This window comes from Periplaneta americana, chromosome 12 (genome assembly GCF_040183065.1).
Source record: "Periplaneta americana isolate PAMFEO1 chromosome 12, P.americana_PAMFEO1_priV1, whole genome shotgun sequence".
Taxonomy (NCBI): Eukaryota; Metazoa; Arthropoda; class Insecta; order Blattodea; family Blattidae; genus Periplaneta; species Periplaneta americana.
In genome coordinates this window covers 146,333,781-146,357,149 of record NC_091128.1, presented here as the reverse complement: position 1 = coordinate 146,357,149, position 23,369 = coordinate 146,333,781, and the positions used below count along the sequence as shown (strand labels likewise).

The window sequence follows — 23,369 nt, the reverse complement described above, 5'->3', positions numbered from 1 at the left end:
TTTCTACTTTTCTCTCTTCTACACAGCTTTTCGCAAATATTATCTCTTCATAGCTATAAAGAACTTTGACTTTGTTGAGATCATGTTATTTCTCCTGACATTACAATAGGTCACATATGTTCGAATCTTGCATAGTTATGTTGTCTACAGTTCTGCTCATAGATTAATAAAAATAAAGATTGAAAGTCACATTGTAAAATCGAAACACAGCCATGTTGCTGTAAGATTTTCTTGTACATTCCGACAAATGAGAAACTAAATTCTAATACTAAAATTCAAAAACCAAATGATGATCAATGCGACAAGGGGGCAGGGGAAATTTATATTTAAAGATACAGTAGAACTTGGTTATAACGACATCCAAGGGACCTTGAAAATTATGTTGTTATAAATGAGTGTCATAGTAACCGAGATTCATATTATCAGTCTAGTGAGGTGGAAAATGAAAAATAATAAACATAATTAGGCTTATTTTGGATTTATGTATTCACTTTTAAGCATACCTTGAACACAATAAAATACACGCACAATTATAAATACAGTATTCTGTATTAAAACAGTTTGTTCATTACTCACCAAACTTCTTTACTTAGGAGTGAAGTAATCAGTCATTTTACTCTGTTGTCTCCTACTTGCCCAATATACACTTTCTAAATTAAATTCTATGTTCATTATTTCAGTTGCAATTTCACTGCTCCCTTTCCTAGCTTCATAGAAATGTTCACAATTCTAATGACTTCTAAAGTGTCACTCACTTCTTTTAGTGGCCATACTGCGTTAAAATGCGTGCACTTAGTGAAAAATTCCTGTCGAAACTGACCGCATGCAGGTACCGTTAATACCGCATGAATTCGGGCAGGTTACAATGGGATGGGGAATCTGCCTGATAGAAGGGGACAGTAAAGGATTTGCCAGATTTCAACAAAATATACCTTTAAATACTTTGGTTCTTAGAAAATTGTATTCCAAACTGATGTTGAAAATGACGTTATATGTGAGGCAGACGCATATGCGTTTGTCATATTAAGCAAGGTAGAAAAGCATGTCTTATGGGGAATTAGTTGGGACCACAGAATATCTGACGTTATAGGCGAGGTGTTGCACAAAACGAGGTCGCTATAACCAAGTTCTACTGTATATCAAGAATAAAATTTCATAAACTTACAGCAAGATGTAGAAACAGATGTTAACAATCTGCACTATGTACAGAATGCTGCCCATGCACTTTGGTCCTCCACACGTCCTTCATAGATAGCTCAATTTATAAGACAGTGGCTGTAATCACTATGTCTGCGAATACATGCATTTGTTCCCAATTAATTCTAAGCCAATGGACTGATTTTAATTGAACTCCCTGGGAATATGACGTCACTGAAGGACTCCTCAATGTCATTTTTTCCAATTTCGTATCTTCATCCAATTAGGATGACCAACATCCAAATTTTTATGGCCAGTGGAATTCAGAGCAATTCAACAACAACAAAAAATTAATAAAAAAATTTAATTCGTGCTCATATATTTCTGTCACGTTGTCACTTCTTGTAATAAAATACAGAAAAATAGAGACTAGAAAAATTCTGATATTATTATAGATTTAATCTGGTGAATTGTTGTCCTCTCAGCTGGCTTTTGGAACCAGATTTTGCTACTCATTGTAGCTCAACAAATTTATCACGATGCTGGGTGGGCACTGATCCCATACTATGTACAAAATTCCATGAGAATATTTATTCTCTCATGAGGATTCAAACCAGCACTCATTCACTCTTTAGATTACACGGTGGATATTTAATCAAATTTTACAATTTTCACGGGACTTGTTTGTTGCAAGATTCTTATTTTTTTTTATTTCACTCTAAGACAAAGACTACCAACAAGAATGATGTGGAAAACATAATGCTAGAAGAAGCAGCAGACCATTAGAATTTTCCTTCTGGAAGTGTAGTGATAGGTATTTCATGCTGTGTTTTAATGAAGAGCAGTCAATGAGTTGTGTCAGAACTCTGTTTCATTCGTGACTAGTGTTGGTCTGGCAAACTCATGCATGTTTATAGCTTATCTTATTTTAATGTGGAATTTAAGAGATGTACATGCATGTTCATTAACTTTATTAAGTATAACAAATAATCATACCATAAATAGTAGTAGATGAAATGTTTAAATTAAAAAAGTTTCGTATGGTCGAGTTTAGAAAATAATGTAAGAGATTATATTTAATACATGCTAACTTATGGACAAACTACTGACTCAACATTAACTTCATAGAGGTTATATATATTTTGATGTACCGAAGTACATATGATATTTCCATGCAGATATTCTGCGTCATCATATGATGAAAGAGTGATGGAACGGAGAAAAATTCTCTCCGGCGCCGGGATTTGAACCCGGGTTTTCAGCTCTACGTGCTGATGCTTTATCCACTAAGCCACGCCGGATACATGAGTATTCTTCATAGAGGTTATTAATGAGTAATAAAATGGAAAGTAATAGGAGTGAAAAATGGTAGAAAAAATCCTAATCAGATTCTTTACTTTTATTACATAATTTTACGAAAATATATTTGCTTTCGATTCATTTTTAGAATGTAAAAACGAGAAAGGATCTTCATTCATAAATATACAGTCAATACTAGCACAGATACTTTTCATCAATAATCACAATATGACGGAGATTTGGGAAGGCTGAAGATATATATACTGCAAACAGTTTGTAATTATTTTATAATATCTATAGGAATTATACCTAATCTCAAAGAAGACTCTTTTGATATAGGTGTAATGACACTGTATTAGGAACAAATACGGTATATGCTTTGAAGTTTTTGGAAACGCAATTTTCTTTTTATTCCTCATGTGCAACAAGAATCAAGCTTCTTTCTACAATAAAATGAACAACTTCTCCCAATCTGAAAATATGTTACTATTCTCAATACACACTATATACATTAATCCGACATGAATAAAGTCTTCATACTATATTCATACTATATTCATTAATTTTACACGAACAAAGTCTTTGGTACTTACTTTTCATGGGTGTGGCTAGTTTCTTCAAAAGGACTCTCCTTTACCCAGTCAGGATTATCACAGTTATGAACGGTCTACAAAAGAAGAGCAATTTTATCAAAATGAGTATTCTAACCAATGATGACGATATAAATGAACATTTCACATATCTGTATTTTTCTGAATATAGCAATAATAAAGTAGTCAGACATAATGAAAATTTGTTCCATCCAAATAAGGTTATGTGATCAATATCATAGGTGTCCTTAACAGTCAAATGTTTTTATCATGTTTTGGTGAGGAGTTTGGACTTTTTCCATTGCTGGTTGTCACAATCAAAAAATTAAGACAACGTTTCGAAGGGTGGTTCTCCCTTCATCTTCAGGTGGAAAGAAGGAGAGAAAGGAAGAAAAAACCTACTGTTGGGATCGTTACGTACAGCTATTCTGTATGACTGCCAGATAGCCATTACATCTAAGGTTTGCAAATTCAAACTTGGTTGAGAGCAATGGGTCCTCAAGGAAAATACAAATCTTTCTTTGCAAAAGAAGAGAAGACAAGTGAAGAATCTGTATCTCCCCATGTTGCAGATTTACCACGCAAAAGAGAAATTTATTTGCCACTTTTTGCTCAATCTAAATTCAACTCTACCCAGTATCAACTTCATATATTATCATAAATTTGAGGATAATTAACCACCTTACGGATGTTCCACATTCAGAAATGGAACTCAAGACTATGGACAGATAGACATTATGTAAATGTATACATTATATTAACAAAAACAGAATTACCATAGTCAATATGTTGTGTAATGCAACATTATTACATAGTAAATCTTACTGTTGTAATGATTCAATTTTATGAGTATATCTGTGTGTGTGTCTATATATATATATATATATATATAGACACACACATATATTTCTTTTCCAGATTTCCCCAAAATATCATAGTTCTCTGTCATGCCAAAGAGGACATTTTTGCAGCTTGTGATACTTAACAGAAGCTGGCAGACAAATCACAGTAGATGATGATGATGATGATAATAATAATAACAATAACATTACCTCTATGTTATTCATAATATCCATGATGTCCCACGCTCTCGAGACATCAGCGTAGTGAGAAGTCATGGGTTGCACAGCATCACTGCCTCTTTGGAGTGTTTGATCATTGTTTGAACTTTCCCCTGCAAAACGTCGCATTTTGATCAATATAGCCACGTGGAAAACGCAGTAGCAATAGTATGATCTCTAGGTCATATTATGTTGCCACATTAGGAAGTTAGCACGAACTTTCATTTCCAGTGAATATTCGAGCCTAAAATTAGTGTACTATTTGTGTTGTGTGATGTATTTTAATAAAGAAAATCCACCAGTTTTTATGTTCATTTAATTATGTTTGGGCTGTCAGTGTTGCCACATTAGGAAGTTCGCAAGAATTTTCGTTTTCAGTGAATATTCGAACTTAGAAATAGTGTATTATTTATGTTGTGTGATGTGTTTTAATAAGGAAAATTCACACAGTTTTTATGTTTATTCAGTTATGAGCAAGTGACAGAGAAATAAGCTCCACATGGCTGCAGTTTCAACATTTGGCACCATGAAATACGAACTTTCCTTTGTATATACCGGTATTTATTCAATTATCTGGCAAAATCTCTTATCCAGAACTTGCCTGGTACCTTTGGTGCTGGTTAAGAGAAATTCTACTGTAGTTACTTTTCACAGTTTTATATTAGTACATTATGCAACGAGCCTATAATGATAGTAATTAAGACGCGAGTATGTTTGTTTATGAAACAAGCGCGAGTTTCATAATTTTCATACGAGCGTCTTAATTACCATTATAGGCAAGTTTCATACGACTTTTTATGCTCGACCATATTTCTAACTTGAAATTATTCTGAAGTGTTCATTTTATTCGCATCTGACTGAAGAGCAGAAGTGACCTTGTGCATAGCTCGAAATTGTGAGATGTGCGCAGACGCGAAAGTATTGATTTTTTCCGAGGAACAATAATGTCATTGACGTTGATATAATCTAGAGAATAACATGAACTAATTTTGATATAACCTGGAAATTGATTTAGAATTGAAAAACGAGATGACAAATTGAATTTATTTTAATATTATTTACAATTAACGGTAATTATTATAGTAACAGAACATAACCTTCTGCGACAGTATTGGATTTCCAGCCTCCATGACGTTTCCCTCGTTGTCTTTCGATTGCATATCCGAGAATCGAAAACCTGAACTTTAATGAATAGGTGTACTTTAATGACATGCATTAAAGGACTGCTACCAGGTGTATAATTACTACATTTCGGCATGGTCGAGCATAAAGAAATATTTCAGTTTAAACTTCTAGCTGTTCCTACTTTTTCATGTCAGTGGCAACTCAGTGGTGCTAGACAGCTCACAAATACTTACTATTATGGTTGATGGCAACGTCTGTTAAGGGCCTTGTTTTTCCTCGGACTGCTGTGTGTTTTGATGCTATCCTCTGAGGAACATTTGGAACAGCCTGAAAAGATCATTTTTTAATTTAATTACTAGTTCTGTAGAATTTATAATAAATGGTTACAGATCACAGCATTGAACTGCTCCTACCCCATCATCATCTGCCTCCAGTTCAGTGAACATATGTGAGGGGTTGCTTACTTTCTGAAGTAACTCCAATGCAAGTCTTTTACTCATTTCAGTTTGAAAAAACGGATGCTGCAACAAACATGAAAATGTTCACATGAGTACATTTCTTTAAAATGATACTTAATTCATAATTGCAGTAGGTATATTTTGTGATTCATACTGTCTGTTCTTCCGAAGTTGTGAGCTTTATTGCAACTTACCAATAATAATTTTTCTGCTGTTGGTCTTTTCTTCGGATTTTTGGTAAGTGCTACTTTAACAAAGTTGTGAAATGTTGGACTCCTGCAATTAAGAATAAAACAAGTCACATATTACGTATGATTCTCATAATTGTACCTTATGAGGTATGTACCATTAGGGAACTAGCAAAGTCACACCTCCCAAGCAAAATTAGTTGATTCTAATGAAAATAAATGCATAAATTTCAAATGCGACAAAAATTCTGTGCTGTGTCTAGTTTAAAGGATATTAAAAAATTAAGTATAAAATAGTTGGTGCTGTATGTAATATATACTTCTAACAGTACAGCACTCCTACTATTTACTAGTGATGGGACGAATTCTAAATTTTCTCGAATCCGAATCCTAAAAGGTTCCCAAATCCCTCAAATCTGCTGAATCTCGAATATATCGAACCTTCATATAAGTTCCGCAAGATTCTGCTAGATTGCATACTGAAAAGTGACATTCAGGGCCACCACAAAATGATAATGGTGATTCAGGTATCACCAAAACTGCAACAATCGCCTTTTTGTCAGTCACCGCTTCTGTTGAATGTCAATGGCGTTAAAACTAACAATTTTTAGGTTCGTTTTTCGAATGGTGAAAAAACACGAAGATCAGAGTTTTTGAATCTCGAATCTTTCTCAAGATTCACGAGATATGAGGATTAAAATGTTCCATCCCTTTCACATTTTTTTGGGAAAGTATGTTTTCAGTATTCTTCATATAAAAAAATGGCTACCGACAAGTTGCCCATTTGTCTATCTCCTAAACTAATTCCTACATTTTGTTCATGTTCATCTGATACACCTACTAGTATGTTATATGCAAGCAAAAACTACAGAGGTTTGGGACTAGTCAGAGCATCATGGGAAGCGTTCTTGCAACACTGCAACATCTGCATCACATTAATATTAAATGAAAATCCTTATGTAAATAGTATGCGACCTTTGATGTCTAAACTTAATTCTTCCTGTCAACATTAAGTCTCCCTTGTCCAGTTGAACTTCGTAAATCTGTGACTAGGAAATTAAGAGAGGAATTAAGAAATACAGAATTCGAATCATGGAAAGTAATGCCTGGAAGAGGCAGAGGTGTAGAATTGTACAGCCAAGTACCTAAAGCCAACGTCTGGATTTTTAATAAGTCTGGACTATCTACATCTGAATGGGTAACCTGCCTCAAAATGAATCCCAATTTAGCAGCAGTTAGAGGAGTACCTGGTCGCTCTTTGGACGGATCCTGGTGCAGACATGGCTGCCCGGACACTGAAACCCTTGCCCACGTCCAGGTCAGTGTAACAGAGGTTTACTCCTCCGAAATGCCAGACACCATCATGTTCGATCCTTAATTGCAACTGCTTTAAGAAAAAAGTCTTGGACAGTAGAAGAGGAAGTTTATTGCCTTGCTACTAATGGCTCCTCTAGACGTATTGACATCATAGCGTATTCCCAGACTACCAAGAAAGGATATATAATTGATCCTACCATAAGGATTGAAACGGGGAGTAGCCAGAGGATGTCAATCAAGAAAAGATCAACATTTATCTGCCAACAGTTGATTACTTCAAAGCAAAATACCAGCTTGAAGGCATTGAGGTGATTGGTCTTCTTATTGGAGCTCGTGGTGTGATTCCCAAGTTCTTTGAACGCTTCAGGAAGACTTTTGAACTACCAGACACTTACTGCTGACATCATAACTTCAGTTTTGAAACGCTCTTGCCAAATTCTGAGTCATCATATTCACTCTGTTTAATTTTTTTTTTATTCACTTTCTATTCATATAAGTTTATTTTAATTTTCTTTCTACAAAATTTATGTAAACATTTAATATTGCAAAATTCATGTAGGAGAGTATACTGAGTCCTTCTGGGCTACCTCCAATGGGAGGCAGTCATTACCTTACCAAGTTAATTCAACAATTTTTATTCTAATCCTTTCTTTCCTTACATTAAGTAAAAACCTCGCATTTAAGGAAAAAATAATTACTGTTTTCACACCAATTCAACTACCTTTAAAGGTGGGGAGCCAAGGGTCATTACCACCCGAATTTCAGTATTCTATTCATTTTTCTAGTACCAGATTTTTCACTTTATTGGGTGACCTCTTTAACAGTGCTTCCATTACGAACATAAATTTCGAAGAAAGAAATAAACACTAATATGCAATACCAATACTATACTCTTTACACTGATCTTGTACAGAAAATATAATTTAAATTGTGATAAAATTTAATAAGAACTTGGGAGGTATGACACAACACAGACTGATATACTGGCATTACATAATACGACTCTGTTGGCAGTCTTACAATCATGAAGAGATACTAGCTTGCTGTGAAGATTCTAGTCATATACAGATGATGTAACAGCTCGTGACACAAGAATTCAAAACATTAGCTCACATTCCTGTCACCAGTAAGCTTACTTTAGATTAAGAGTATATCGAATATACAAATTGCTTGGGTGTAAATAAGACAAATTCTATATCTTTACCATTTGTCACGGTCCTTTAATGTTGGTGGTTTGAAACCACTTTTTGACATAAGAAACAATGCCCTCATAGGATGAAGATCAAACATTGGAGGCTGTAGCTCTGCTAGTTCAATTGCAGTTACACCAATGGCCCAAATGTCACATAACTGATTGTAACCTCCTTTCCTCTCAACAGCTGCAACCTGAAAAACAAATATGAAAAATTTACACAAACTTAATTAAATGTCAGTTACGGGAAAGTACTTTCTCGCGCGAGCGCACAAGCACACACACACGTAAGCACGCACGCACACACACGCAATATTTCCACTCAGTCAAGTTTTTTTTCTGCAGCCATCTCTAAAACCGAATAATTTATTTATTCATTTGACAGCTTTGTAAAGAGCACTCAGATTTCTGCATTGCCATACTTCTTTCTTCAGTTTAGTGCACTGAAGCAGATGTTTTTTGTTCACTGATGATCCTGGTATGCTGCACAGTGGACATTCTTTTGTGTTGTAAATTCCAATCATGCAAAGATGTGTTGCCAGGTAGTCATGTCCTGTATTCAATCTGAAAATAACTATGGCCTCCTTTCTGGATTTTAGGCTGTATGTCTTCCAAAGTTTATTTATTACTGCCCATTTTTCCCCTGTAATTTCTGATTATATTTGTGGAGTATTTCTGCTTCTAATTTAGTTTTAATTTTGATACCTAATGTCTCAGTACTCATAGTTTTATATTCCCTATGTAATTTTGTGTCCTTTTTTGTTAGTTTATCAGCAATGTCATTACCATTTATGTCAACGTGTGATGGTATCCAGCGAAAACTTATTTTAGTCTGTGTATTTTTCAAGAATTTCTATTAATTTACTTATCTCACTGATTTTCCATGTAAGTTTGTGTAAACAGTAATGCAGTGATGGATGGCAGGTTGTTTCATTACTGAGTGATTGAGCAAACAATGGAAATCAATTCACCATCATCATCATCCTCTTTCAAATTAGACCTAAGCCATCATATGTATAAGTGAAACTAGTAATTTGATGTTGTTGTTTAGTCAACTGTCCGAAGACAAATCCCAATTTCATTAGTACTGGAACAAATAACTGAACTGAATGGAGTATTAGATGAAAACTATCAATTAATATTGACAATAAAAAAGTGCCGATTTTGAAATAAAGTAACAATACTTACCTCTGGTGCCATCCAATATGGTGTTCCTATGAATGACTTCCTCTTGTTTATTGTTGCTGTAATCTGTGCTGAAACTCCGAAATCTGCAAGCTTCACATCGCCAGATTCAGTAAGTAAGATATTGGCACCCTGCAGAAGCACACAGTAATTAGTTCAGCTAAATTTTATGCTTAAAGATACATAATAAAATCATCATGACTCTTTAAGGGGAGAGGATGGTATTTTTTGGTGAAAAATGAGTAAATTAAAAAAAAAAAAAAATTCTTTAAAATACTCTGTGATATGTGTGGAATGCATAGCATAACATTTTGTGGGTATTTGTGGCCTTATCGGATGTTGAGTCGTCATTTTTAAACTTCGTGCGTTCTGGATTTTTAAATCACACATCCGCTTTTATCAGTTTCCAGTAACTTCATTTTTTTTGCTACATTGCCAGACAAAAATGGATATAATTTCTGAACTATTAAAAATACATGCATGAAATTTAGAATACACATTCCTTAGACTATTAGGAAACTTTTCTCTGTAACAGAATTTTGTTAATTGATTTCATTTTAAAAATACGTCCGTTTGTTTGCAAGAAAGGAAATCAGAAAATTGTTATAAAATATTAATTGTTTATTTTACAAATGTAGGGACTGATATCAAAATTCTGTTACAGACAGTTTGTAGAACATGCTTTTACAAATACATTGCAAAAAACTGTTTGAATCTATCTTTAAAAACAGTTTAGATATAGCGGTTTTAGTACAATCCTGCATTGGGTATATTTTTTTTTAATTTGGGCCCGCAAATATTTTTTTTTTTCAAAATATTTATATTTGGTTGAGTTGCCATAGCTATGAGCTCTCTACATACAAAAAATTAATATTTTACACCAAATAGGAATAAAGTTTAAAAAAATACCATCCTCTCCCTTTAATGAACTCATATTTTAAACTAATATAAAAAAGTAATTCTCTGATTTTACAAAATTGATACGTGGACTAGTGTCTGCTGCAATGAATTTTACATGAATACCTACACCTTCACAATTCGAATCTAAAATATTATAATGTAACTTCTCGCTTAGGAGGTTAAGATAAAACAAATAGTGATGTGATAACATGACTGACTGTAAAAATAAATTTCCGAAAGATACATTCATATACAATGCAGAAGCTCAAATCCACTGCTTGGAATATTTATCAGTTATCATCAATAACGAAGTTCAAATTCACATAGTTATGGGATAACAAGTGAATATAATATTATAATCTTTTTGTGGAAAAACATAATCGTAAAAGAAGTGATTTTCAAGATTTGACATCACTCTATTGAACCCGTCGCTAACAACAAAGACAGGCTATGATGCGACGTCACATCCTTAGTCTTAACATGGCTAACATTGAACAAGTTGTCCACACCTGTGGAGTAACAGTCAGCGCGTCTTGCTGCAAAACCAGGTGGCCCGGGTTCGATTCCCGGTCGGGGCAAGTTACCTGGTTGAGGTTTTTTCCGGGGTTTTCCCTCAACCCAATATGAGCAAATGCTGGGTAACTATCGGTGCTGGACCCCAGACTCATTTCACCAGCATTATCACCTTCATCTCATTCAGACGCTAAATAACCTAAGATGTTGATAAAGCGTCGTAAAACAACAAGTTTATATATAAATGCACGTTTAACATGAGTTTAATATAGCAAGTCCTTTGTTTTTTAGAACTTTGAACATATAATTATATTAGGTGATTATTACAATGGCCATGACCAGACCAAGATAATCATGTAACTCCGATTCATGCCGTAGCCTGTCTTTCTTGTTAGCCATGATTGAACCACTTTGGCTGTCTTTCTAATGCTGTGTTGGGGAGCACAAGATGCTAAATTAAAATTAACTAAGCACAAAATTAATCTTCTCAAAGAAGATTTAGGAAATACAGAGTGTACTTAATACCTGAAGAGTTATAGAATAAAATCTACTGCAGTAGGAATAACTCATTCCATACTAGTCTGCCATTCTTTTAACCACATGGCCAGAGTGTCTGTTTTCCATTTGCAGGGACAAGATTCAATTTCAGCAAGTCCAAGTGTAATTTATAGCGGATAAAGGTAATATTTGGGACAGTTTTCTGCTGAATACTATATTTTGGTGGTAAATACTATGAGGAAGCTAGATAAAAAATTGAAGAAATCCAAAATCCAGAGCATTACCAAACAACAACATAGTCTGGTGGTGTGGAAGAGGTCTATTGATCAGCACTGATACTTACAGACCTGTTACTAAATCTACATATCACTCTGTGAAAAGATTTATTAAATCTTCATACTTAGACTTCAACAAACAAAATTTGATAACACAATCTCAAGGGAAAAAATGGAACTCTCTGCATCATAATCCACAGTTAATTACCGATTTACCACGAAAATCGTCTGTAGCTGCATTTAGATTGGCAACAGGCCTGATTGTTTGGCCAAACACCTGCATAGAATTGGAATATATCAGTCTCCTAACTGCCCATTGTGCAACTCAAACCAAGAAATGGATTCGGAACACCTCAAAATCTGTAGTCCAGTGGCCATGATAATATCTTTGAAAAATATTAGAGTGCAAGAGGTCAAATTACTTTATTGTCAAATGCCTGGCATTAGAAAACAACAACATTGATCTTAACTCCGAGAGAATAAATAAATAAATATATACAGTGAGCCAGAAAGAATGACTGATTTTACCTGGTAACAAACACTATTATAACAGATGACTTCAATAAACAAATACTGGAGTGTCGGGCAGTCTTGGAAGTTAGACGTGGTTTATATGATAATCAAATTTTGAAGACCACATCACAAAAATGGCGACCGTCATTCTTGGAGCACAGTTGAGCAACGAACTTGTGCCGCAATGTATTCTGCAGCACAGAAATAGGAATAGCAGCGATTTAATTCTGGATTTTGGCCTCCAGTTAATGGATTGTTGCTGGGAGGATTTCGAAGACTCAGAATTTCAAGTACCCCCAGAGGAAGAAATCAGGAGCTATCAGATCTGGCAAATGTGCTGGTCAAGCCATTCATTTCATCTAATCTCATTGTGTCACTACTATAATCTTGGTTTCGATGAACAGCTCCATCACTCCAACAAGGTCTTGCATACTCCATCTATCCAATTCAAATGAATCTCTCAGCAATGGGGCACATGTCATCACATGCTAGCAGGCACCTGAGCACCACTCTGTTGCAGTAAGTAGCCAATAGAAAATGGGTGGTCTTTTTGATTCACCCAGTATACATATAAAATACAATAATTTCCTATTTTCTTACCAATCAGAAACTTTCCCCATGCATAATTGACACTCACATATAGAGAAGCTGTGATGTTAGTTTGGATAATTTCATGGTACTTTCTAAAGTACCCTACCCAGTGACATCAGAGACTGTCGGAATTTAGTAGCATTCAAAAGCAAGCTTATTAAGCATTTTCTTACTCCGTAGAGTAGGTTTAATTTGTAATTAATCAACACAAGAAATGCTTCTCTCTTCTTAACATTTACAATAAACTGTCTAGCTTTTATTATCGTTAATCTTTTAGTACTTTGATTTTTATTGTATCTGTAAATTTAATATTAATTGTAATTATAATTGTAATTGTATTCTTAATATTGCAGTTGTAATCCCCTAGTAGAGGGGAAGAGAAGGCCTGATGGCCTTATCTCTGCCAGGTTAAATAAATAAATAAAAATAAATTTAAAATTCCTAAAAAACGAATTACAACAAATAAAAAATGTTTTAAAATGCATGTATTACAGCAAGAGAGTATATGATTAAAAATGTGTTTGGAAATATGAATATAAACGAAGAATGATAGGATTTCAAAGATCTAATGTTAAAAACAGCAGAAGGTCTAGACAAAAGATTAATAAAAAGAAACAAGAAAGGCATACAAAACTAGAATGATGAAATTCAAGAAAATGAAAACAAAAAAAAGTTAATCTCATTAAAAACTATCAATTGAAATACAGTCGTCTTGAGAGTGACTTCGAGCATATAATAATTTGTGCTACTTTGATCTAATGAATGTAATTATTACAAAAATAAAATCTGAAAACAATAAATTAGAGGGTGATAATCAAAACTACAGTGATTAAATGCTTGTAATACACATTTGAGTAGTTTTTTCAATGCAAAGCTTTTAAATATAAAGAATTCTGAACTTACTTTTATATCCCTGTGCATTTTGCCCATGCTGTGGAGGTAGGCCAGCCCATGTAAAGTCTCCTTACACATGTAAGCAATTTGTGGTTCAGTCAATGGACCTGTAACTGCAACAAAATATGCGATTTATTAATTTTATGTATCACTATGAATACATATTTCACGACCTATTTTCTGAGTTTTTAACAGAAAAGATGCTAGGCTTTCTTTCACATGGAACTAAAATCCAGATCACTGTTACCCTTCTCCTCTCAGCCATAACTGCAAATAATGTAATAACAGAGGCTGCAATAAGATGCCTTGCTGTTGGCACACTTCATCTATGACCAGATTGAATTTGATATTCCCAAGAAACTAGTTCGATTAATTAACATGTATCACAGTGATACATACAGCAGAGTCTGTATAGGCCAGTTTATATCTGACGCTTTTCCAATTCACTGCAGGCTAAAGCAAAGAGATGCACTATAACTTTTACTTTTTAACTTTGCTCTAGAATATGCCATTAGGAAAGCCCAAGAAAACAGAGAGGTTTTGGAATTGAACGGGTTACATTAGCTGCTTGTTTCTGCGGATGATGTGAATATGTTAGGAGAAAATCCACAAATTATTAGGGAAAACACGGAAATTTTACTTGAAGCAAGTAAGGAGATAGGTTTGAAAGTAAATTTCGAAAAGACAAAGTATATGATTATGTCTCGTGACCAGAACATAATACAAAATGGAAATATAAAAATTGAATTGAAGAGGTGAAAAAATTAAAATATGTTGGAGCAACAGTAACAAATATAAATGACACTCGAGAGGAAATTTGAAGCAGAATAAGTATGGGAAATGCCTGTTATTATTCAGTTGAGAAGCTTTTGTTATCTAGTCTCGTTTCAAAAAAATTGAACATATTTATAAAACAGTTATGTTACTGGTTCTTCTGTAAAGTTGTGAAACTTGAACTCTCACTTTGAGAGAGGAACAGAGGTTAATGGTGTTCGAGAATAAAGTCCTTTGAGGCTAAGAGGGATGAAGTTATGGCAATATGGAGAAAATTACACAACACAGAACTGCATGCATTATATTCTTCACCTAACATAATTAGGAACATTAAATCTAGACGTATAAAACTAAAGTTTAACTAATCCAACTCCATTTCCATACTTTCACATTCGTCTCCAACATTAACATTATTGTGAATAAGATTTTTATAAAAATTAAGGTACATGGTTGGTATATATTTTAAAATTTTCATCAGATCATCGAAATTAAATTTTTTTTTTGTCTTTCTTTGCTCGCTGGAATTTTTTGTGATAACCATTCCATTTCGTTTTGTTTGTACCAATAAATTAACCTAATAAATTGATTTAATTCTGAGTGCTCAATTCATGTTGAATGCCTTGTCTTTATAGCTATAAAATATAATGTAGACATTATTTGTGGGCCGTCTGCTGAAACGATCGAGTGAGACAGTAAAAGGCCACCTGACTTAATATGTGATAAGAAGAAGAAGAAGAAGAATAAGAAGAAGAAGAGAACTCTTTCACATTCATTCCATTATATATGTTACTTACTTACTTACTGGCTTTTAAGGAACCCGGAGGTTCATTGCTGCCCTCACATAAGCCCGCCATTGGTCCCTATCCTAAGCAAGATTAATCCAGTCTCTATCATCATATCCCACCTCCCTCAAATCCATTTTAATATTATCTTCTCATCTACGTCTCGGCCTCCCTAAAGGTCTTTTCCCCTCTGGCCTCCCAACTAACACTCTATATGCATTTCTGGATTCGCCCATACGTGCTACATGCTCTGCCCATCTCAAAGTCTGGATTTAATGTTCCTAATTATGTCAGGTGAAGGATATAATGCGTGCAGCTCTGCGTTGTGTAACTTTCTCCATTCTCCTGTAACCTCATCCCTTTTAGTCCCAAATATTTTCCTAAGAACCTTATTCTCAAAATTATATATGTTACGTAATAATATTAATATTAATAATAATAATAATAATAATAATAATAATAATAATAATAATAATATTTTGCCTTCATATTTATTCATAAACAAAGGAATCTTTCACACGTACTAAATCTACTACACATTGGCCACCACCTTTACTTCCTCATTTGACGGAAGTTGAAATTGGGATATTTCCTGCCTATTCTCCATTCTATACTGGGAATAAATCCATGTACCTTAGGTCCAGAGACTCAATTATTCATTAACCATAAAGGACATTTGTAAAATGTCTACATTCTGAAAAACAATTACCACAATTTCATTGTATTGTATTTTGAATAAATCATTCTTGTAGGAGACCTCAATGAAATAACTTTCAATTCTAATGAAACAACTTTCAATTCTAAGATAACTATGAATATGAAAAAAACTAAATGATAATTTCGAATACTTACTATGGTATATATCTTGAAGGGACCCGCCCCCACAGTATTCCATACAAATCCACAATTTATCTCTACGCAAATAGCTGCCATAATAGGCAATGATGTTTGGGTGCCGACAATCCTTCATCATAAGAATTTCTTGTTGGATAATGGCAAAGTCATCGCCTATGGAAATAAAAAACAGACTCAGAAAAGAAGTTATACCATTTCTTTACTTTCATATCTACTATTTAATGTCGATAAATAACATAGTACGAGGGCTATTCATAAAGTAACTTCCGTTTATTTTTTACAAAACTGTGAATGACGCTACAGAATTGGGTTACAATACGTTTGAAAGTATACACTCTAGTTTATTTTTCCACATACTTTCCAGTCACATTGAGATACTTGTCGTAGCGTTTGACGAGCTTTGAAATTCCGCAATCGTAGAATTCGGCCGCCTGCAATTGAAGCCAACCTACGACGCTGGTTTTCAACTCTTCGTCATCGTCAAAGCGCTTCGAACGAAGCCACGTCTTCATGTGCATGAAGAGATGGTAATCGCTAAGCGCCAAATCTGGGCTATAGGGAGGGTTATCCAATACTTCCCAGTTGAACTCTTGCAGTTTGGTCGCAGTACGACGTGCTGTTTGCAGCCGGGCGTTGTCATGCAGGAAAATCACCCCAGAGCTCATCATGCCACGATGTTTGTTTTGAATGGCCCTTTTCAAGTTTGTTAGTGTGTTACAGTAACGCTCAGCGTTAATTGTGGCATTCCTCTCTAAGAACTCCACTAGCAAAATTCCTTTTCTGCGATGAGTTTCCTCGTGGAAAGTGTTTGACAACACTTTGTGAGCTTTTTCGGGGAGTGAGTATGGCCCCACTGCATTGATTAAGGCTTTGTCTCATCTCCTGTCACAATCTGATCGAGAAAAGCATCACCTTCTCTTTCGTAACGCTTAAGGAAGGACAGTGCTGCTCCCATCCGCTGAGCCGTTTGTTCCTCAGGAAGGAGTTTAGGCACCCATCTCGCAGAAAGTTTCCGGTAGCCCAAATCTTCGGTAATCACTTTGTACAGAAGAGTACGACTAATCTGTGGAAAATCCTCACTAAGCTCCGACATGGTGAACGTGTGGTTTGCTCTAACCCTTTCGTCAACCAAACGAATCAGATCTGCATCCACGATACTCGGTCGACCACTTCTCTTTTCATCATGGACATTGGTTCGCTCATTTTTGAACATACAGCACCATTGTCTTACACCACCTTCACTCATTACGTCTGGCCCATAAACTTCACAAAGTTAGGATGGATTTCACTAGCTTTACAGTTTTTGGCCACGAGAAATATTACAGAACGTACCTCACACCTGGCGGGACTTGCGATTGCAGCACACATTTTGACAGCACGTGGCTCAGAGAGGAACAAAGACACAACCTTGACTCTACCGCTGCTCGACGCGTATTACTTCAAGGTACACTCTACCGCAAGAGCGGCGCCACTGTCTCTGTTGTTACGCAAGCTATATGAAAACGGAAGTTACTTCATGAATAGCCCTCGTATGAAGGGCGCAACAACTGTAACTTTATTTATAAGAAATATATCACGTAATTTGCAATTTAATATGTGTTTACAATAAATTAGACTTTTCATTTGAGAGTCAAACATAATATAAAAATATCAACAAAAATAAACATGAATTATTATGAGATGTATTTACTTATTAAGCACCATAACCAGGGAAAGGATTTATATGTAAATACATATTTACTTATAAAGCTAATATAATTTATATTTTGCATTATCTTTATGTTTCACAATGTGTAGGGTTGAAAAATCCTACTTTTATTTTCCATATTTTTCCATATTTTAGAGTTTAGTACATATTTTCGTTAATTTCCATATATTTTCCATATTTCATATAAAACAGTCCATATTATATTAGGTTTAACAATAAAACAAAACAAAATTCCATTAACTTTTAAAAATACATTTCAACAATAGAGATTTAAACACATGTTCAGTAATCCCTTTAACATCAGAGTTATTTGAAAATTAGCAGTCCTATCAACAATGGGAAAGTAAGTTACAAAACTGTATTAATTTAATTTAAAATTTTTAACAGACTTCAGTTGTGCAGCTCAACAGTTAAATGCCAGTCAGAGTACACATAGGTTCAGTTTTGTAAATCATACTATAAAGACGGTAAATATGCCAAAAGTACGTCATTCAGTCAATTTAAAATCAAAACTAACAAGTTACATTTCAGAATTTAAAGAAGATGGTTTATCAACTGACAATAAAATATTATTTTGTAATTTGTGTCAGTGTGCAGTATCATCTACACAAAAGTTCCTGGTGCAACAACACATTACAACTAGTAAACATCAGGCCAACAAACAACTAAATTCCAAGCAGAGACAATTGTTTTTAACACAACCAACAACATCGAATGTAAGATCTGAGTTTAACATCGACCTGTGCCGTTCTCTCATCTCTGCTGATATTCCTCTCTACAAACTAAAGAATAAGGTCTTCAGGGAATTCCTTGAAAAATATACTCAACATACAATCCCGGATGAGTCAACACTTAGGAAGACGTATGCTCCATCCATCTACGATGAGACAATACAGAAGATAAGAGATGAAATTAAAGATAGTTCAATTTGGGTTTCCATTGATGAGACTCCCGACAAAGAAGGTAGACTTGTTGGTAATGTAGTTATCGGTTTGTTAAGTGAACAATATTCTGAACGAATTCTTTTACATTGTGATGTTCTAGAAAAGTGCAATAACAAAACTATAGTTAAACTGTTCAACGAAGCTATGGGTATCCTGTGGCCAAAGGGTATTATGTACGATAATGTGTTATTCTTTATTAGCGATGCTGCCCCTTATATGGTCAAAGCTGGACAAGCATTATCTGTTGTATATCCTAAATTGACTCATTTTACTTGTGTGGCGCATGCATTTCATCGTGTGGCAGAAGTGGTCAGAGACAATTTCCCTAAAGTAGATTTGTTGATTTCATCAGTGAAAAAAGTATTTCTCAAAGCTCCCAGTAGAGTTAACGTGTTGAAAGAAATGTACCCTGAAATTCCATTGCCACCAAAGCCAATTTTAACTAGATGGGGTACATGGCTAGAAGCAGTTGAATATTATGCCGAACATATAGACTCTATTAACAATGTTCTCCTTGCATTGGACTCTGAAGATGCAGTCTCAATTGATACTGCGAAAACAGTTACCTGTGACATAAGTGTGAAGAATGACTTAGCTCACATTCAGCATACATTTTCATGCATCATAAAAACGCTCAAAAGTCTCCAAAATAGGCACCTTTCACTATCTGAAAGTTTTGAAATTATAAATAGTACTGTGGAACAACTGAATCGTGGTAGAGGTAAAGTTGCAGATGCAGTAAGAGCTAAGGTGGACACTGTACTTTCAAAAAACCCTGGATATGAAGAACTACAAAAGGTTGTTGCTGTGATGAGTGGTGAATCAACAGTGAAGATTAACTTGGACTTATCCCCAGCAGACATTGTGAAATTGAATTATGTACCAGTTACTTCTTGTGACGTCGAACACTCTTTTAGTCAGTATAAATCTATCCTCAGAGACAATAGAAGAAGATTCACTTTTCAGCACTTGAAAGAAATGTTTGTAACCTATTGTTATGGTAACAGACAATAAAAATTGTGTTTTGTTGAAACTACATTGGAAGATAAGGTACGTCCATTATATTTTTTGTTTAGTTTGATTAAAATGTACCAATATTTAACGTACATAGTCATTTTTTTTATAATTTTAAGTCCATATTTAATTCCATATTTTGGTAAAAATCCATATTTAATTCCATATTTTGGTAAAAATAACTACATATATATTTACATATTTCATATATTTTTAGTCCATATAAATCCGTTCCCTGACCATAACATTTAGTTCATAAACACAATTATTTGCACTGTTACCATGGCCATACTTAGGGGTCCTTGTACCTCTGTGCAAAAAAAAAAAAATTGTCACTCCCCCTCCAAATAAAAGACACACAGAATTTTATTTTAATTTTTACTTCTTGCATTTGCCTGAAAATAATGTTTTTTTTTTTATATAACTAAAATTATAAATATAAGTGATTACAAGAGTCTTGTGTTTAGTTACTTTGAATACAAGTTTGGTGTACGTCGATCATACTAGCTTTGCTTAGTACGGAGCAAGTTGTGAGTCAACAGTCTCTTCTCACAGATTCCAGTACTGTGTGTTTGCATCTAATTAATTGTGTACCTGTGTGTGTAAGTCAGGGAACAACAGGAATAGTACTCATGTACAAAATACCACTTGAATTTAATAACAATAATAACAAGGTATTTACTTAAAAACAGCTTATTTGCATTAAAAGATCATTTTTACCACAGTTAGACAAAACTAAAAATTTTCAGAAGCCCCTTTATTTTCGGGAGCCACCACATTTTGCCCACATATGCAATGAAAAACAATTCCATCCAAGATAAAAAATACATTTACTGAAATATATTGAACAATATTAAATATCTATGCACTACAAACGCACACTCTCACAGACACTCTGTGTTCTCCACTGAAGCTATGTAGTAACAATATCTTACGATGTGCAACAAATATAACAATATTAATATAAGAAGCACATTCGAATTTCTTCCTAAAACTGCTTTTGTTAATATTATGTATTAGTTGTAGCGACATAAAAGAAACTGAAGTCTTAAAAAAATTTGAACTCAATTAAGGACCACATTTTTTTTTGTTATATCCAAGAAAACTTTGTTGTATAAAATATACATTACAGTTGAACTGATAATGTAATAAAACAAAACATATGGAACATGGAATACAGAGAGCCATCCTGTGATGATTCCGACATTAAAACAATTTTACAATAGGAGGACCATATATGAATTTTTATTTACCACGGCTACATGCCGCCCGGAATTTGTCTATCTCTGATTTTTACAATAGGTAAAAGGCATTAAGATACTTTAGATTAAATTGAAGAGTGGAATTAACAAATGAAAAAACAAATGTCAGCACAAACTTAAAATAAAATAAATTATGAGCATGTGCTTTACGAGTCTGTACACATTACAATGAATAACTGTAAATATTTTAAGTGTTTCAAATGAAAAATTACTACTTCTTTCTAAGAAAATACATGTTCTTTTCCGACGAAGTGCTCACTATCAAATTCTTCTATTACAACACTGATAACCAAGCACCCAGCTTTGTTTTGTTTTCTCATGTTCACTGAACAGCAGACCTGAACTGTGGGCAGGGTTGGGTGCCATTGATCTACTTCATACATACCTACAGTATAGCAGGTCGCTTGGAGGTTCTAGGTAATCAAATGCAGGACTCTAGTGATTACATAAATGAGGAGGTCAGTATGAAAGAGCAGTTTTCACAAAAATGAGTTAAATGTACGTTCATGTATAGGCTGTAGTCTTTTGTTTTTTATGCAGATTTTATTATTGTTGTTGTTTAATTATTCTGATTACAACTCTGGTTTTATTATGGTATAGTTGTTCCCTGTTGCAACATAATTTATTCTGAAAACATTATTTACTTCACTGTTATTCTAACCCCTTTAAATTTACATGAGCTTATAAATGGGTTTCTTTGGGACCCAGAACACTAACTGAGGTCACAAGAGACTTCCCCCTTACTCTGTCATTGACAAACAACAATTTATACCCTGTACTTGTTAGGAAGACGACGACTCTATACCAGAGACATGTTCAAGTTTTTGTACGAGTTTCCAGAAATTTTCCAACCTCTAAAATCTGCCACGCTTGACAAGTGCCCAGTTTCTCACCATCTAAATATGGCTCTGATTGTTACATAATAATTACCATTTGAGTCGAGTTATAATAAAAATATTGCAATTTAACTCTCACCTGGTTCTAATTTAATTACTTTGATGGCCGCTAGATCATTTGTAGTTAATCGCTTCGCCTGAAAGAAAGAAATGTAAACATACAAATCAAGAAATATACTCACATATATTTAAAGAACGCACAGTAAAAAAATTCACTATATGGGTAGTATAAGGTACATGTAAGCTCACATTTTAATGTATCGGTAACGGTAAAAATTACATTTTTCATATTATCGTATCATCATCACCAGTAGCCTACATATCTTATAAAAAACCTGTTTATGCTGCCAATACCAAAGAAAAATAATATCAAGAAATCTAACGAGTTCAGAACTATCAGCCTGATATTCGCACTTGATGTTGTGAAACAAGTGCAGACTTGGCTCTCATCACAGCTGGCATCATTCTTTGACGAAGGCATACAAAAACTGGTTTCTCGTTATGACAAGTGCCTCAATAATGGTGGTGACTATGTGGAGAAGTAGTGTAAGGTGTAAGGTAAGGAATGAAAATAAAGTATTTAGAAATTAATGTTTTTTTTTTTTTTATCGGTACTTACTTTAAAAACACACCTCGTACATGTAAAATTATTTTATAAGAACAACAGTTCAACCGCTACAAGCGATATCACATGAATGACATGATGCACTGCTGTTGGCACATACCTCAACACATGGGTGATGGATTTTGAAGAAACAGCTTCAGCACAAAAGAAAAAGCCACCAGGTAAACAGAGAACCGTTAGAAACATCACAAAATATTGAGACTGTAACAACCACTGTTATTCACAGTCTTAAACATTCATTATGACGGCCTCCAGTGGTACTGAACATATCCTGTGCCAGTGTACACAGAATATTGAGTAAAGGCTTGCGGCTTTCATCCACATAAACTCTAGGTTGCAAATCTAGTCTTTCAGGTAAAGCTACCTGTAAAGCAGATTTGAACAATTTCAAGGGAAAAATTGTTCCGGGGCCGGATATCGATCCCGGGACCTCTGGTTGAACGTACCAGCGCTCTGCCAACTGAGCTACCCGGGAACTCCACCCAGATTTGCATAATATATACGTTACTGTGTACGTTAACAGAAAACCACAATTCCAAGTCACGCAGAGATTGCGTGCACTCGATGTGGGTCTCTGGCATTTCGTCAGCCCACGCAAGTTGTGTGGATATAAAGGGAAAAGTTGAGACAGTGTCGGGTGGAGTTCTCGGGTAGCTCAGTTGGCAGAGCGCTGGTACGTTCAACCAAAGGTCCCGGGATCGAAACCCGGCTCCGGAACAATTTTTCCCTTGAAATTGTTCAAACTCTAGGTTGTTCATCAATTAAAACCTATG

The 23,369-nt window shown here is 34.6% G+C and overlaps 1 protein-coding gene across 14 annotated transcripts in view; it reads right to left on the bottom strand.

The window, feature by feature from the left end:
* Positions 1–23,369, bottom strand: part of hppy (MAP4K3-like protein hppy) — a 136,067-nt gene that overhangs the window by 103,916 nt on the left and 8,782 nt on the right. For all 14 annotated transcript variants that reach the window (XM_069842162.1, XM_069842163.1, XM_069842168.1 and 11 more), the window contains exons 2-11: positions 22,051–22,108; positions 16,145–16,300; positions 13,746–13,849; positions 9,556–9,684; positions 8,380–8,561; positions 5,865–5,946; positions 5,626–5,733; positions 5,446–5,539; positions 4,079–4,200; positions 3,030–3,103 (exon numbers count right to left, since the gene is read on the bottom strand). In XM_069842162.1, the coding sequence (XP_069698263.1) occupies positions 3,030–3,103; positions 4,079–4,200; positions 5,446–5,539; positions 5,626–5,733; positions 5,865–5,946; positions 8,380–8,561; positions 9,556–9,684; positions 13,746–13,849; positions 16,145–16,300; positions 22,051–22,108 (1,109 nt within the window). The remainder of the gene's footprint in view (positions 1–3,029; positions 3,104–4,078; positions 4,201–5,445; positions 5,540–5,625; positions 5,734–5,864; positions 5,947–8,379; positions 8,562–9,555; positions 9,685–13,745; positions 13,850–16,144; positions 16,301–22,050; positions 22,109–23,369) is intronic.